At 35.6% G+C, this 19,134-nt stretch overlaps 1 protein-coding gene across 5 annotated transcripts in view; it reads right to left on the bottom strand.

Moving 5' to 3' along the window:
• The window catches only part of ADGRB3 (adhesion G protein-coupled receptor B3), a 723,849-nt gene that overhangs the window by 289,155 nt on the left and 415,560 nt on the right, over positions 1-19,134 (bottom strand). For all 5 annotated transcript variants that reach the window (XM_077162185.1, XM_077162184.1, XM_077162181.1 and 2 more), the window contains one exon: positions 11,388-11,490. In XM_077162185.1, the coding sequence (XP_077018300.1) occupies positions 11,388-11,490 (103 nt within the window). The remainder of the gene's footprint in view (positions 1-11,387; positions 11,491-19,134) is intronic.

The raw sequence follows: 19,134 nt of genomic DNA, 5'->3' as shown, positions 1-19,134 counted from the left end.
TTTAATTGGGACATTTGACAAACTCCATACCAAAATTCTTCAAAAGCCATGTATCTAAAGTATCTCATGTCTTATCAAATGCTCACACCTCCAAAATATATTGTTGGAGCACAACCACAAGTTAGAGCAAGTTTAAAGGAAGAAGTGGGGCCATATATGGATCTCACAGGAGATATAGATCAAGGTGTTTAGGACATAGGGTGAAGAATGATATTTCAAATTGGTTTCTTATTTCACCCTATAAAACCCTATTTGGTTTTACCCAGGTTTTTATACAGCACATGAATTTCTGAGAAAGGCTCAGCACAACTATAACGTAGTATCATAAAATTATGCCATACTTATGTAGGACTTTATAGTAAGAACATTTTATAGACAGCAATTTATCCTTAAAGTACCAAAATAAAGAATATGGGAGTGTCCATTTCACACATATAGAAGCCAAGTGTAGGTAATAAATCTGAGATAATAGATCCTCTAATTGAAATCCTCCTTTTAGTAATGTATGAATCAGATTAAGTTAATCTCTATATAAACCAAATGTAGGACACTAATTACAAAATTAAAAAATTCATAATTATTGTGCACAACAGGCTATAATAAAGAACATAACATTAGAAAATAAATAGAACATTTCCTTTTTACCCTCCCTAACAGGAACTTGTTTCCACTTTCAGACTAAAGCATAAAGATTTTAAAGAGCTTCTTTTACTCCTATTCCATGTCTGTGTCAACACTTAGTTTTGTACTCTACCTTCCTCACAATCCCTCATCTCTTAGACCCTACCACATTCTTCTCTTTTTCTTGCTCTCTTTGGGAAAATTTGAACAGCACCCACATGAGAATAATTGTAGGTTTCAAATGTACCACTCAACCTTATATTTCATTACATATTCCAAGAAGTCCAAACAAACAGACACCTCTGTGTGTTCATTTATTCTAGAACAGTAACCAGTGTATATACAAGAGCTGTCACTTATATATATGAAGAAACCATTTAAAGTCATCTTAGTACCTGGATGGACCAATCATATAACAAGTAAGAATGTGAGATGGGAAACATAAAATAAAAGCCAAAAGATGAATTAATTCAAATATTAAAAAAAAAATGGCTAAAACATTCTGCCAAGAAACCACTTATAAAATATTTATTATAATTTTCAGATATTTTTCTCTAAGGGATTCTGCTATAAGTTATGTTATGAGGAATTTACAGGAAATCAATAGCAGGAAATGCTGAGACCAACAGAAAGCAGAGACAAAATGTAATGACAGGGGGAAAAAAAAGCCAGCCATGAACTAAAATACAAAAGTAGACCTAAGACATGTATTGAATTAAGAAAACAAAAACTGTCAGGTAAACAAGACAGATGGGCTAAAAACAATTAGTTTACCAAGTTGTCAACATAATTGACACATACAGATATTAAAACTGCATGTATTTGAATACTTTTGGAAAAGAAATGCTATTCTTAAACAAATTTTTGGCAAAAAGCAAAACAAAACAAAAACTGTCTATCTTGGCTCTATTCAAAATAGCAGAGTTGAACATGGCTTTCTTAAAAATTAAACATTTGCACTCATACATTTTTAGGCATTTGAAAAACATATACCGTGATCTAAATTTTCTAGTTATCACAGATGTTCTACAACCACTTTCCAGTGATTTGATAGTCTTTTCAAGTGTATTTAAAAATTTTTGCTATTTTCTTTTATGTCTTTCCTCTGGATTTGAACATAAAACAAACAAATATATCTATTTAGTAGTAGATTATATCACCAGTTTTGTCACTATATTCTTATGTTTGGTTCTCTATTTCCCCTTGGACTGTAAAACTTTTCTGTTCCCTTATTCATAAAATATGGAATCAGGCACATTATGACATTGTTTCTTGCCCTTTCAAAACTCTCTTCCAAGTTTTTAAACCCTCTATAAACTCTATACACTTCAATAAAGTATATTACTCTCACAAAGCATGGAAATGAGATAGGAGAGTCAGGAAGGTGATTTAAAAAATTCATCCATTTGTTTATTCATGTAAAAATCATTTAGCAAATGTCTATTACATCCAGGCATTTCTCTTCAAGACAATGGGGATGCGGTATTGAACAAGACAAACTCTGCCTTCTGGAGCTTAGACTGTGTTGAAGGGGGCAGAGAGAGAGGCAAAACAACTAAGCACTTGGAGGACTTCCAGGAAGATGGCCGAATAGAGCAGCTCAAGATTAGCCCTGCTCCACGGAAAAGTTAGAGAAGGGACAGGATGGTGACTGAGGTGGCAATTCAGGGGTGCGGCTGACATGGGAGAGTCTTCTGTACCACATGCGGCAGCCCTGGTTGCAGAGGCCGAGGAACTGAGAGGCTGAAAGCTGGAGCCTGGCACGAAGGCGTGAAGCCACGGAGCCCAGGGATGCATGGATGGCAGGCCGGGACTAGGAAGTAAGCCAGGCCATGTTCCTTGGATGCGCTACCCTCACCGGTGCAGCCCCATGACCGGTGATTCACCCCACACCCCATCATCCACTCCCATTCCCCATGCTCCAGGCACCCCCATCCCACCAGCCCCCAGTGCCTGTACCTGCCCCTCACCCCCACCCCAAATGCAGCCCAACCCACCTCTCCTGCACCTCTCCCACGCACAATCTCCTGCTCCCTGCAGGCTGTTGCCAGCACATAAAGGCTGCAGACACTGACTTCCAAACCCAGGCTACCCCACCCCCCACCCATAGTGTCGCACAGCTCATTTGAACAACTGAAACACAGGGAGCCCAGAATAAGAAAGAGGTCCTTTAATCCAGTATAGATTTTTGTAATGCCTGGAAACATCCTAGAGTATATTAAGCAGGTAATCAAAAAGTACTGGCAAAGTCCCCTGAGGGAGGGGAGAAAGACTATTGAACTATTAAACCTTACCATCAGGGAATCCCCTGATATTGTATCAAACCTTAGGGACACCCAAATCAATAGGCCATGACCTCAATCATGAGGCTTACTCTTCTGAAGCTTATGTAGGTAGCAGAGAAACTTAAACTACCTATCGGCATGCTTAAGAGTTGCTTCTGGAGGACCTCTTTTGTTGCTCAGATGTGGCCTCAGTCTCTCTAAACCGAACTCTGCAAGTGAAATCATTGCCCTCCCCCCTACATGGGACATGATATCCAGGGGTGAAAATCTCCCTGGAGATGTGGGAGATGACTCCCAGGAATGAATCCAGACCTGGCACCATGGGATCCACAATTACATCCTGATCAAAAGGGGGAAAAGAAGTATAATTAAGAAAGTATCAGTGACAGAGAGAGTTCAAATTGAGTTGAGAGTACACTCTGGAGGTTGCTCTTATGCAAGCTTCAGGTAGACCTTGCTCCCTGTCATAACCTGCCAACCCCCAACCAGGACCATTCCAACTAATCCTAAAGAACACCTAGGGCAATTTATAAGATTCCAGGCACTAGAGTAACTTTCCAGAAACCCACAACCTCCAGATCGGTCCCGATAAGTCCTGAAACCTAGCCCAGCCTCTCCAGAACATCAGATAGTTCCATCTCCCTACCCCATATTAGTGACAGACCCTTCCAATATCAAAAATTTAGAATTGCCATAGCCCAAACAACCCCAAAGAGAGGTATGAAAAGATTGAAGGTGATGTTGGAATTATAAAGAAGATAGGACTTAACAAATGAATATGAATGCTGAATCATTAAGTTTTTATCTCTTTTGGTCTCCAGTATTTTAGAGCAGCCAGAAGTAAAAACCTAAAACTGTGAAATTGTAACCCATGTCAAACTCTTAAATATGTTCTACAACTAACTGTGGTGCTGTGCTTTGAAATTTATAGCTTTTTTGTATATATGCTATTTTTCACAAAAAAGAGGGAAAAAAGTCAATTTGATGACAAAAAAGTATTTAAGTCTTCTAGCCACCTATATTCTGGAGCAGCTAGAAGGAAAAATCTGAGAGGATCATATGGTAGCCCATGACAAACTCTGGGATCTGTCCTGTAAGCACTTGTTGAAGAGTGCTTTGAAAAGTATTGCTTTTTTTATTTCTTTACTTTGTATATATGTTATACTGTTTAATAAAAAAAGTTAACAAACAAACAAAAAACATAAGCACTTGAGTATGCAGTATGTCAGATGATAGGCTGTGGTGAAAGGTAAATCTTAGTGAGTGGAAAAGATTTAGGAAGTGGCATGGATTGCACTCTTGTATATTGGAAATCCTCACCAATACAATGGTATTTAAGTAGCGATATGAGGGAAGTCAGCTGCAGTAAAAATAGTAGCAAATTCATAATGAAAATTAATCAATGATGACCAAGTTTCTCCAATTTTTTTTAAGGTAATAAAATCAACTTACATGCTCTCTTAATTACACTCTTGCGATCTCATTCATGTGTTTCCAAATGTCCTCTGGGCCTACTCTAGAATTCCCTGGAAGGCTTACTAAAAATCTAGATTCATTTGGCTCCAGATTTTGAGATTGGGGATAAACGTAGGAATCTACATTTTAATAACTCTTCCCTTCCACCCACCATAATTTTTATCCCCAACAAAGTAACAATCACTTCTCCAGAAGCACACAACAGAAATAGCATGTTTACTTTATTCTGTTATTCTTCAAATTTTATGATTACTGTTAATCTAGAAACATCTCAATGCTCTTGTACCTTTTCTAGCCCTATTGAAATAAAAATAACCTCTTGTCTGTAGCAGCAAAGCAAGCATATAGAGGAAGAGCTAAGGATAGAAGAAGGGCAGTTTGCATTTTAACTATTTTAATATCTCTAAGGCTCTGAGTTAGAAGTTCCAGGATGGTTCTCTGTTGCATCTTCCAGTGAACTGGACATTAACTTCTTGAGTATAAATAGGAGAAAGACTGTTCAGTTGACACTTCCATGTCTCTCTTTAATTTCCTAATTCTTATATGTCAAGGCATCACATAAAGCTAACCTATATTTTGCTGAGCTTTTCCTCTCTTTCTTTGCCCACTAATGTTTAGTCATTATTATGCATAGCTGCACAAAGAGGTTTTAGGGATTTTGTGAAAACATTTCTAACATGAATGACCTGACCAACAAAAACTAATTCATATCCTGCTTACAATTTTACTACCACTTGATAAAAATCTTAGGGATGAATGCAAGGAGAAGTAAAAACTTAGCAGACAGATCTCATAGATAATTCCGCAATCAAGTCTACAACAGGTCACTATAAATTTATCAGTGGGAAGGAACCCTTTCACATTATGTCTTCTCTCGTTATTTTTGGAGGGGGGTTGGTATGTACCTGAAGTTGAAAGAGCCTCAGTGAGAAATTGAAATGTGATACTGCATTCTTTCTAGACATGGAATTTTTGAATGGGCTGACAAGGATTCTATACAAAGCATCACATTAAGAACAAGTCATAACAAGGAGATGGAAAACAAAAATAATTAGCTTTAGCTAAAGCAAAATGCTATAAAATCCACTGAAGTAAAACCTGCAGAGCATTGTTTTATCAGGATGGGTCACTTTCATATTCCATGGCTCTTTTTGGGAGTTGGCTGCTATCTAACTGGGACTGGAATACAAGGAAAGGGCATATACTTAATTCAGCTCCTGTTACATGGTTATTCCAAAGCCCACATTAATCAGACAACACTGTTCTGACAGATGTGATTACAGCTTGCTTCTCTGATTTCTGAGAAACATTACTAACACGAATGTACAATATTTCTTGATGAACACTTTTCATTTGACATATGGGAAGCAGTAAAACATAGAATCACCATCAGGAAGTTTTTATATGCTTATCTTTCAAAGAAAGTCCTTGCCTGCATACAGTTGTCTTAGAGTGTCTTACTAATACATGATTATGTCATTTCCAACAAGGTGTATGGTGCACCTTTCAACACACAAGTGGGTCATCTAGGGGTAAAAAATATTGAAGATTACCTACAAGTTGAAATGAAAAATTAATAAACAAATGTTTAAGTAACTGGAATCCATAGGGATATACTTAGGGCTTAAATCTTTACTTTTCACACCTAAATTAATGTTTCATAATAAAAATGTGGAGGTTGTAGCAACATGAGTAAGGCAGAGGTATTTTCTACTGCTGTAGTTGGTAAGCTGCCAGAAGAGATATTTTGCCAAGCTATTTCAAGAGCACTGACAAATGCAAATATCGAAGTAACCTTTGACATCCAGCACCTGGTTCCATGTGGTCCTTCTCGTGGCTGCCTCAATGGTGCTCTCTTGTGGCACTTCTCCAACTGTCTCTAATATTCTGTTACCACTTTACAATGAGCACTCTCATTGTAAGTCCTTTAATTAGGTTCAGAACATGCTGCTATGTAAAGTACCAGGACAGTATGCACTCTCTAGTTGCAAACTGATCTCTACTGAATAATATTGTAGGTATTGAGATGTATTTGACTCAAAATGACACGATTACTGTGTGTGGGGTTGGGTGGGTGTGTGCATATATACAGTATAATACATATACTTATTATATTCATCATTTAAGACTGAATTTAGCAATGCTCCATTGCAGGGTGTAGTTTTCTATTGCTTTTGTAACAAATTAGCACAAATTTAGCAGCTTAAAAACACACTAACTTATTACCTCTCAGTTTTTATAGAATGGAAGTTCAGTTGGTTTGGCTGGGTCTCTGCATAGTTTCAAAAGGATATAGTCATGGTTGCCAAGGCTGTATTCCTTTCTGAAGGCTCTGGGGGTGAATCTGCTCCCAGGATCATTCAGGTTGTTGGAAAAATTCCGATCCTGGAAGTTGTGGAACTGATGCCCCCGTGTCCTTGATGTCTAACAGCTGGAGATTACTTTCAGCTTATAGAGGCCACCCACATTTTGGCTTGCGGTAGCTTTCCTTCACTCATGTCAAAGCTAGTAATGATGGGTAAAGTCTCGCATTGCATCTTTCTGACTATTGCATAAAAGTTCCTCCACGTATAATAGTGATTAAATTGGGCATACCAGGATAACCTCCCTATCTCACAATATCTCCCTATCTCAAGATTCTCACTCTTAATCACATCTGCAAGGTCCCTTTTGTCATGTAATATTACATATTCACAGATTCCAGGAGTGAAGATGTGGGAGAGGGTGTTACACTGCCAACAGAGGTTGTCAAACTAGCCCATGCACCAAAACAGGCCCACCACCTTTTTTGCAAATAAAATTTTATTGGAATGCAGCCCTCCCTGCCCCACATTTTGTTTAGATGGTGTCTATGGATGCTTTCATCCTATAACAGCAGAGTGGAATAGATGCGACAGAGACCATTATGGCTTGTAAGCCTAAAATATTTACTATCTTCCTTTTTACAGAAAAAATTTGCCAACCCCCCTGCAACAGATAGCCCAATTATTTAAAAATATTTTTGAAGAATCAATTATGCATTATGAGCAAAAATAAACTGAATTTGAAGTGCAAATGGAAGGATGGTTACTCAAGTTTAGGAATTTAGAATAAACAAACAATGTTGCTCGGGAACAATTTCTATCTCAATTTCAGCCGTTGGCAGAGCCATTAATCTACTTGTCTGGTTAGGATTTCAAGGCTTTCCCACAAAAAACTACCAAGAGCCTTAACCAGGCAAACCATCAAAAATCTCTTCCAAATGACAAAAGCAAGGGTAGAAAAGTAATTTAATAAGTAATAGGATACAAACACCTCATTGTAGAAATTATGGATGCAAAGATGGGACTTCTTTAAGCTTTGCCAAGAAATTTTTAATTCCTTAGGTTGTTATTAGCCTTTAATATTCATAAAAATGCCAGTTGATGAATGCTGGGGTCTTCTTATTGTTTCTCATGCTTATCTAATGGTGACAAGCATACTCATTACAGTCTTCCACTGTGTTTTCCACTATGTTAACAAAAGCCATGTTTATGATTAATCTTAGTTTATACCCATGAAACAAACTTCTTAATTTGTTAGCTAGATCTTGTTAGTATATGCGACAAACAAGGCAAAGTGAACAAAACCCACAAGCCCCAAATTCTATGATGTGTATTGGGTATATGATCAATTTGAGAACTACAAGTAAACCTGATGCGTTTTTCTCAAACTTGAAAGACAGAATCACTAACGCCTTACCTTGGCCATTAGAGTTGTGGCTCAGAGAAAGAAAGAAAAAGAGAGCAAGACAAGACTTCTGGCCAGCATGTTCCAATCTGCCTTCTTCCTCAAAACAGAACTAAACAGACTTTTTGTTTGAATAAAGAATATATTTCCAGGCTAGCAAAATTGGTAGAGCTTGAAATAACTTAAATGCATTTATTTCCTTATTTTTCTAATTCATCTTTAAAGATAGGGATGTTATCCATTCTGGAAAGTCACAACAGGCCTGAAGTGGCAGGTCCAAGGCATTGTAATAGTGTAGTGTGTGTGCATGTGTATGCATGTGTTTGTGTTTTGTGTGTTACACGTACAGATCACTTTTACTGTACTTAAGTTTCAAGAGTTACTATTAATTAAATCATTAGGTTTTATATGCATCAATATGTACAGAAATATTCATAAGTATAAATGACACTCAGAAGAAACTAAGTAGTATGAAAACCAGAACTCTTTTTCTGGGAAAAGAGTAACCTCAAAATAGTGTTAACAAAACAGTCTAACTATTTTAATCCAATAAAACTATTTGTAATGAAATATTCAAGCTTTGAGACAATTTTTTTTGGACTACGTTCTTTAAAGTTTAAACAATGATTTTACTTCTACTTAAGGATACTTTTCATTCCTAAGATATTTTTGGTATAAGAAAATAGGCAAAAACAGACAGGATTTATATTAGTTATATGTCACATCTAAAAGAGTTCAGTGTTTAAGGCAATAACAATGGTTTATAAACCAGGATGAAGTTTCAGTTTGTTTCTAATCAATTTCAATCTTTATATTTAAGATACATCTATTCTTCACATTTCAGATTGTTATATTGTACTGCTATATTAGGATTGCTATACTTTTGAATAGGAATTTTGGTTATCTCCTTGATAGAAATAAACCATCAGCAATATATAGTTTATTTATAAACATTTGTATAAGCGGTAAAAAATATTAAAATACTCAGTATATATTGGTCACATATTCCTTCCCTCAGTGAACAAGAAAGTACTTAAAAAAAACAATTTGTGTGATCAAATAAATACAAATATAACAAGCATTAAGTATTCAAAACAGCTAAGCATGAAGGACTGCATTTGTTGAACAACAACAAATATGACTTGTATTTAAAATAAAGGGAAGAAATGAGGTGTGGAGCAGCACAGAGTGGCTCCATTTTAAACTGGTAATTGGGGTGGCCTCTGAGGACAAGGACGGGCAGGTGCCACGAGTCAGGGGAGAACTGGAGTGAGTGAGAGCATTTCCCAGTCTTTTTTCTCCAGCTTAAATTGTTATTCTCCCCCCCCCCCTTTTTTTTTGATAAAAAATTTGTCTACATTCTGAAATCTGGACTTTTCTAAAGTGGAGTTAGTATTCTTTTGGGAACCTGATATTTCACTCACTCAAAATATGAAAAGGCACAGGATTAGTACTAAGGATTTAGAATTATAATCTTAATTCTAGGATAATTACCTCATTCTTATATGCTGACATTCACTGCCACCCTAGCTGGTGCTTAATAAAATCTATTGATTATACACACCGATGCCTATAGGTAGAGGAAATTGTTTGCACATCGTTTAACTCTTTTGTAAATTAGCTGATACAATATGCTCCCAGAAGAGAAAAGTTTGACTCAAAGCTCAAATATTTCCATTTCAAATAGTTTTATTGAATTAAAATAGTGGGACAGTTTTGTTAACACTATTTTGAGGTCAGTTTTTTCAACTTATCAAATTTTTTTCTTTTAATTGTTATGTTCTTTCAAGTTTAAATAACGACTTTATTTCTACGTAGGAAAGTTTTATGAATGTTCATGTAGAGAAGAGTCATCTCTGTAAGCAACATGGTGCACATTATGATACTATATCGCTTTTTCAGTAATTCTATAATTTTGATATAAAGAACTAACTAATCTTACTATTTTTCCCTAATGCTTATAATTGGATAAACATTACCATGATGAGCATTTTTTTAAAAATCAAATAAATAAATGAACATCTTTAAAACAAAATTTTGAACAAATTCCTTATTTAAAAGTAATGCTAGAAGTACGTCCACTTTTTAGTGGAGTGAAGAGTTTCCGTCTATACTAAGGTATGAGGAGGTAGATACTGCTGAAATAAAACACATTCTTGAGGTTAGACAGAACCAGTGTGGTCACATTTCAGCAAAAGTGGGGAAAAAAAAAAAAAAAACTAGGTAGTTTAAGTATTATTGATGATGTTTCAAAGTTATTGATGAGAGATTTGCAGTTTTTATTAAACAATTTAGAAAGCCTGAGGCATTTTAGTGAAAAGTGGTTCAGTGAGAAGATCATTGACATTTTTTATAAAAACATGGCTGATTTCTTTACGAAATCAGAAACTATACAAGAGCAAAAAATACACAGGTTTTGTAGCCTAAGGATGTGAATATAAATTCCGTTACACCACGCAATAACTATATGAACCTAGGAAAATAGCTTAATCACTTTGTACTTCAGTTTTCTGGTATATAAAGGTCAACTTCATAGAAATTTTGCAAGGAGTGAACAAATATTTACCTATCAAGCATCAGACTATTTTACTTTAATACAAGCTTTAATAAGAAGAATCATTTTCCTTGCCCTTGCTCAGCATGACAAGGAGCTTTAATTTTTATATAGGAATGAACAAAATCTAACGAATTTCAGTTGCAACTGAATGGATTTAAGAAAGCATTCTTGTCATTCTAGATTGAAGATTTAGATTCAGGTCACTGGAACACCCATAGATGATTTTTGACTTAGCCCCTTCTATATGCCAGCCACTTTTCCTCCCTCCTGTTAATCATTCCTCTTCATAACTATGTATATAATTTCTATTGCAACATGCATCTTTTTTTTTTTTTTTGCATGGACAGGCAACGGGAATCAAACCCGGGTCTCCAGCATGGCAGGCGAGAAGTCTGCCTGTTGAGCCACCACGGCCCACCCTGAAACATGCATCTTAAATCTACTTTTTACATGGTGATGCTGATACATTCATCTTGGTCTTTTTCTCAGTGGTAAACACAGACATATATCTATATATAAAAACTTGTATAAATTGAAGGCAGTTTTATCATGAATAAAACAGAATTATATGTTTGTTTGTTTTTCTATATAGTACAGAGTCTCACAACCAATTCATTTGTAACTATAAAAATTCTAAAAAAAAAAATGTGTATCTGGTCATATAGGTCAAAAACTGATTGTTAAAGTCCCTTAAAAAGTATATTCTATAAGTAGCTCAATGCCAAATGGTTGATACTTACATTAGCCAAATGGGCGAGTTCTATTTCCAGGAAGGAATCAGTTGTTTTGGGTTCAGGCCTTATTGTGACCACGATGATTTTTGAATTAACGACAGTATAATTTCTGAAACAGAGCAAGTATGATTTAAAAATAGAAAGGACTGATAAAAATATGGATTTCTACATCTTAGTATATGTTGGATTAACAAAATAATACATTTTACACAAAAATATAGAAAGTTTAGGCAAGTATATTAAAATGTGATACCAATATCATGGTATTTTCTATGTAAAGGTACATTACATTTATTGTTACAAACAAACAATAGGGAACTAGAAAACTTTGGGGAAAAGGCTATTGCTAAATGTTACCATTTTAAATGTAGGAAAGATGAAAAAGCAACAGCACTGACAAGTTCAATTACTTAAACCTGATTCTCCTGAAAGAGAGGTGGATTGCAAATTCGAACCTTCAGGTAATCTTTAAATGAATATAATTCATGTATCTCAAGGTGGCCCCAACAGTTTTGTTCTTCAGGAAAACAAATATTCTTGTAAAGTGCTGTCATGGCATTTTTTAGACCATCCCAAAATACATTAAGATGAATGCCTGGAATGTGGTTTAGAATGAAAGCAACTAGAGTTTAAATATAAATAAATGCTATTGCTAATTATTGATTGCCATTCAATTCATCAATAGAGATTTAGAAGCCACTGCTTTCTCTCAATATGCTCAATATTAGGAACACATTTACCTTTTGAAATATCTTACCAAGTACAGTTCACACACAAAGAAGTTTAAACCATTGTAAATTTAATCATATTTAAAGCCACAAAAATTATCCATAAAAGTTAAACATATAAAGCTGAACCAACTCTTGCACGGGCCATGGTGGCTCAGCAGGTAGAGTTCTCATCTGTCATGCCAGAGACCTGGGTCCGATTCCCAGTGCATACCCATAGAAAAAAAAAAAACAAAACTGAACCAACACTTCTTTTTTTCATACCTAGATGTGTGTATAAAACACTTCAGCTCCCCTATTATGTAGAGATTTAAAGATTTAATATTGTACTTTTAATTATTTGAAAAATACATTCATCTCACCTTTTGATTTGAAATAAATGACCTGGTCCTTAATAGGACATTTACCATAGTGAGGAATTCATATCAAATATCAAAGACGGCCATTTTTTTTTCTTCTTTTGTGTTTATTAACGTATCATTTACAGATAGTAAAATTCGCCAATGTTAAGTGTGTAGGTTTAATGCTTTTTGTAATTGTGTACAACTATTCAATCATCACTACAATCAAGACAGAAAACCAATTCCTCACCCTGAATAGTTTTTTCCTTGAGTCATTTTGTACTCAATTCCCTCCCAACACCTGTGGCTTTAGATAACCATGGACATCTGTCACCATAATTTTTGCCTTTTCTAGAATTTAATTTAAATGGAATCAACTACTACACACTTTTGTGTTTGAATTCTGTGGTAGGTTGGATTATGTACCCCAGAAAACAGAGATTTACGCTTTTATTCTTAATCCTTTCCTGCATGTGTGAACCCATTGTAAACAGGAATTTTTGAAGATATTATTTTTAATTAAGGTGTGGCCAACTGGGTATTAATCCTATCACTAGAGGTCTTCTAGATAATGCCACAGAGAAAAAGCCATGGGGAGGAGCAGGAAGCTAGAGGTCAATGGAACCAGGAAGAGAAAGGAGAGGATATCATCATGTGGTGGGAAAACCAAGAAATCTGAGGATTGACTGCCAGCCAGAACGCTGGCCAATCCTGGGGGGAAACAAGTCTTTCAGCTTCTGAAACCATGAGCCAATACATTCTCACTTGTTAATCCAACTCGATGTGTGGTATTTATCATAGCAGCTAAGAAACTGAAACAACTTCATTCTATCAGTGTAATGTTTTTGACATTCATCCATTTTGTTTATTTTTATTGTGAGTAATATTCCATGATATCAGTATACCACAATGCGTTTATCTGTTCACCAATTAATGAATATTTGCATTGCTTATGGTTATTAGTTCTATAAATAAGAGCCATTCATTACTGGCTATAAAGAATAACTGGTATATTATTCAGGGTTCTCTAGAGAAACAGAACCAACAGTAGATATCTATAAAAGGAGATTTATAGAGGTGTCTCACGCAATCGTGGGAATGGAAGAATCCAGAATCTGTACGGCAAGCTGTGAAGCTGGCAGCTCCAGTAAAGGGTCTCTAAGAATTCCACAGGGGAGGCTCGTTGGCTGAGGAAGCAGCGAAAAACTTGCTCTTCTTCTTTAACAGTTTTCAGCTGATTGGATTATCTAGCTTGGTGGGAGGGTGCCCTTAGTTGATCACAGCTGTCATCAACTGATTGATGAGTTCATAAACCAGCCTTCCTGTTTATCAACCAGCCAGCCACAAAACATCCTTGCAGCAACGGCCAGGCCAGTGCTTGCCTGACCAGACAACTGGGTACATTACCTGGCCAAGTGGACACCAGAACCCAACTACCACAATTGGCATATCACCATTTTGTACAGACACCTATTTTCATGTCTTGGGTAAATAAATATTGAGGAGTGGAATTGCTGGGTCATGGAGTAAAGACATGTTTAATATTATCAGTTACTACCACACTGTTTTCTAAAGCGGCTATACCATTGAAGTCATTAATTTTGATATCATAGAGCAATGCTGAATCTCACATTCTTTGTGATAATGTTTTCTATAATGGCACGGCCTTTGGCATGAGATTTCAATAGAAAAAAATGCTGAGTTATGAAAATGCATTGCCATAGTTTGTGGAAATTTACTATATTTAGTAGCTCAGGAACGATAAACATATTTTGAGTGAGATAAAAATTTGTTCCCATCCCTCATGTTTTATGTAGTTTTAATAATGGCAAATAACAATTATTAAACACTAAGGAAACTTTGTAGTATTCAGCCTACTAGTAAATAATAAAACACAACAAAGCAAAAATGTGTCTGTGTTTTCCTTAGGGAGAAGATAATTGCAAACAGGGAGAGCTGTCCTTTGTTTAATTTAATACTAAATGAGTCAATCGAAGGTAAACTGCCTTGAGAAGGATAAAAAACTAAGCTGTAAGTATCAATCTCTCTCTGCCAACTTATTCTTCCCTGTTTTCCTTTTGAGTAAAAGAGATCAGGGGATCAAGAGAGAATAGAAATTACACAGCGGGGAGGTAAGACTGGGTAAATGATTATACCAGGAGAGCTGTATTGACCTGGATATGTCTGATTTCTGGTTTAGTTACTTGAAACAATAATATTTATATATCACTCAATTTCCATCTGCTCTTTCTTCTGGTTCTGTTTAAATCTCATTTCCCTGCTACAAATGAAACTCAATCATTGCTAGTTTTGATAAACAAATGTTAGGTAACTTTGATAACATATTAAAAAAATGTTATTTTTGCATTTTTTTTCAAGATGTAACGGTGGAGAGTTTATTGGGAAACACACATGTGGACGTCCTAAACAGAGTTTTTTTTAGTTTTCAACATAGTTAGGCAGTTCTCTTTGTGTGTTTGGGCATGAGGGCATTTTGGCCCTGGGCACCTGGGAAGCAAAGTAGCTAAGACAGGCAGCCCTCTTTAGGGAAGGTTATGTTGTTTCATGTTCATTAGCTACTTCACCCAGCTGAATGGAAAAAGGTCCTTAGAGGATGGAGTCCATCATATGGCTTTTGTTCAGCATTTCTGTATGTGTGTGTTAACACGTATGGAGTATGACTGGGAAAAGATATCTGTAGGAGCACTTATGCAGATGGTGTACTTAGCTCATTAATTTTAGTACTCTACCCTTCTGTCACATCACAGTATTGTGTTCTCTATCACAGCATCCAACAGTACTATATCTCCTACAAGATTATAAGTTCAATGAGGGCAAGATTTCTATCAGTCATTTATTATCTCCCTAGTCACACCATGTGTGGCATTTTAATGCCAAATACCTATTTGGATGACTTACTAATTAACAAAATACTAAACAAATATATCGAAATGAGTTGATTTAAAATATAATGTAAAAAAAAAACCGTAATGTCAAGCATCATGGTATTAAAATAGTTAATAAAGAAAATGTAAGCAAATTTACTTTATGCAACAGATTTCCTCTTAAAAGTGTACTGTGTACAAAATTATCTTTAATTTATTCTTCCAATTTATTCTAATTTTCATAAGTGAAAAGCTGGCTCCTAATGTGCCATGTCAGGCGTTGTGATCTACTAATGTTTCCTGGCTGGGCGCAAGTTTGTATTCACACCTAGGAAAGCAGATCTTACAGCCACATGGATTTCATGACTGAAGTAATAAAGTTCTTTCTTGTCCTTGAGATTTGTGGAAGCATTTAAATTTGTGTGAGTTATTCATTCAAAGGAGAGCCTACTTATTCTTCACAATTTTTGCAGCTTTAATGTACTTAGGGCACATGAACTTTATCTCAAAGAGTAAAAAAAGTGATTACAAAATGCAAGCCACTGTTACAGACTAAACATCAGTGGAGGGGACTATGACACTAATAGTACAAGTGAAGTTTGCTTTAATTCCTATAATATTAAAAACTCAAATGAGTTCCATTTTCCAAATTTGAAGAAATTTCAGCATCGTTTATCTTTATTAGGTTGGTGTACTTTTGCATTATTGAAAATTGTTACATTTTTAGTGGATAATTTTTTAACTACTTGGCTTATGAGATGGTTGAAGTTTTTCATTCAGCTGTATTTTACCTGGTATTTTAATTCTACAGTGGAATAATGTAATGTGCATATAATTTTAGTAAGATTCTTTACAGTATCTTGAATGTTAAGAGCTATGTAAAAATGTATTTTTAATAGGGTTACATTTTCATATATGCTTTTGGGAAAATTACACATTCCTTACATACTCAGATGAAAGACAGTTTTTCCCCAAAACTAGATCTGCATTTATCAATCAAATCATAGAATGGACTACTTATAACAAATGACTGGACCCTTGTCTTGAGTGTTTTCTAAGTGACACTATTTTTTAATTTTTTTGTTTTTACATGGGCAGGCATGGGGAATCAAACCCAGATCTCCAGCATGACAGGTGAGAACTCTGCCACTGGGCCGTTGCTTGTGGGAAACTATTTTTTAGAGAGACAATTTCTTTAAGATAAATTCTTAGAGTGAAATTGTTGTGTCAGTGATGATGTATTTTTTAAGCTTCCTGATATTGTCATGTTGGTCTCCAAAAAGGTTAATCAGTTAAAATTCTCACCAGCAGTTTATGGACCTGGCAGGCTGTGGGTATGCATGAATTCCTTCATGTGAGTGGAGCCTGTGTTTAGGTAGCTATAGGCTTGGGCAGTGTCTCCATCACGGGAAGCACTGCCCTTGGCCAGCTGTCAAAGCCCTCTCAGGCCCCATAGTCATGAGGGTATAAAAGAAGAGTGATGGCTTTAGGCCCTGGCCTCGACAACCTGAGCTGGGGCCACAGGACTGAGCCCAGGGCTCTCTGAATGTGCCTAGGCACAGCTGCCTGGTCACCTTCTTACAAGATTTTCTATAGAAGGTAACTTGTATATTCACTCACTAACTATGGTGGTTTGAAGCTGTATGTATCCCAGAAAAACATGTTCTTCAACCTAATCTATTCCTGTAGAATGGATTTTAAGTAGGAATTTTTGATGAGGTAACTTCAGTTGGCTCACCTCAGTCAGGACAAGTCTTAATCCTTTTATTGGAGTCCTTTATAAAAGGAATGGAATGCAAACAAGAGAGAATGCCATAGAGGGAGTAGTCAGAAGCTGAAATTAATGGAACCGGGAGGAGAAGGGAAAGGCCAGAAGAGGTTGCCATGTGCCTTGCCATGAGACAAACTATTGGCCCAGCCCCAGAATGCCAGTTTTCGGTAAGAAAGCACTGCCTTGATGATGCCTTGATTTGGACTTCTATTAGTCTCAAAGCCATAAACAAATAAGTTTCCATTGTGCAAACCTAACCATTGCATGGCATTTGCTTGAGCAGCACAGGAAACTAAAACACTAACAAGGATGTCCATGGTTGGCATTACATGAAGGAATCAGGATTGGCTGTCATAGAGACAGTGAAAGGATGCAGGTTTGTGCAGACGGAAGACTTGAGTTACTTTAGAACTCAGTTACCTATTAGCCCTATAAATCTTGGGCCAGTGACTTCAGTAATAAAAATTTCTGTTTTCTCATTTCTAAAATGAGAATTCTAGATGACACAGATCTTTAAAGTGCCTTGTAGCACTCATATCCTATGGTTCATAATTTTTAACATTAAGAGATTTTTCTGAAAACGTTTAAAACTGGGAGATTAGAATACCACTAACTTAGTTTGGCTGTAAATAGAGCTAATATCCTTTAATTAAAGGGACAATTTGATGTACTTTAATTGGAAGAAGGAAGACAAATGGTAATGTAAAATTCACTGCTTGAGGTATAGCTGAATGCATATTAGGGTGAGAGAAGAAAAAAATCTAAATGAAAGAGAGTCAACATGCAGTTATTTTTGTCTTTGTATGAAGGGAAACTGCTAAATGATATCTATTCAAAATATTTATATCAAGTTATCCTTCACAGTTCCCATAAGGAAAATTATGCAAAGTATTGTTTTGTAATGATGATATCAAAATAACAAATTTTTGGAAATTTAACAACAAACCCAAGATTATTTTGCATACGGAAACTTGGCTTCAAAAATCTCAACAGATAATTAGGAAAATGATTGCCAAGGAAAATATTTCATGAAAATTTGGTACATGATAGCTAAACATAAAGAACAAATCTGTATTTTTTATTTCCATTTAAATCAGGAGGTATTTCTTTTCCTATTGGGTTCAATCACACCAACGTATACAAAATATACTACAAAACAAATATGATAAATGTATTTTATTCCTCTGTTCCTGAAACTTTTTATAATATAAACACTAAAATTGTATATAACTTTTTAAAAAATGGTTTATATAAGATATTCTATTAGAATAGAAAAATTAAATTATTCTAGCAAATATTTCCTGGCCCTGTTTTATTTATTACGGTACTTAGAGTTTGGACAGTGAAGGAGTTTTAAAATAATTAAGACACTACCATTAACAGAATGAGTGACTATGAGAGACATAATCCTTGTCCTTTGAAAGCTTATTATTATTTAGCAAATGTATGATTGTTACAGTTACTCAATAAACTTTCTGGAAAAAAATTTTGTCAAGGAGAAAAACAAGCCCGAGAGTGCTTAGTGGGTACAGTATTTATACTATATGAAAACCAAAGAAAAACTGAGAAAAAATAAATAAGCAGAAACTCATATTTTACTTAACAGGTCAAACAAACATTTCATCCTCAGCATTTATTGTCATCATTCTGGTCAATGAATCTAAAGGTGAATATAGTTTTCCTAGGAAGAGCTATTTTCAACCATAATTATTTATCTAACTCCTTTATACATAAATAGTAGAGGTATACATGTTCATACTTTCCATACATAGGTTACTAAGGACTTCAATCTGGAGAATATGTAGAAACACTACAATTTCACTACCATAGAGACAGGAAATCTGTGACGTTGGAAAGAACCTCTGAGTTCCACCCCTACATTTTACATGTAAAGATAGTCAATGAATTGCTCAAGAGCTGACCTGAGTCCATTCGTGTCACAGCTGGGATTAGGCCCTACTCTGCCCAACTGTTCCCTACGGTGCCGAGTCAATTATGGTGCCACTCTCTACCTACAAGGGGCAGTGG

The sequence above is a fragment of the Tamandua tetradactyla genome, chromosome 5 (genome assembly GCF_023851605.1).
Source record: "Tamandua tetradactyla isolate mTamTet1 chromosome 5, mTamTet1.pri, whole genome shotgun sequence".
NCBI lineage: Eukaryota > Metazoa > Chordata > Mammalia > Pilosa > Myrmecophagidae > Tamandua > Tamandua tetradactyla.
The sequence above is the reverse complement of the archived record's forward strand: the minus strand, read 5'-3'. Positions and strand labels throughout refer to the sequence as shown.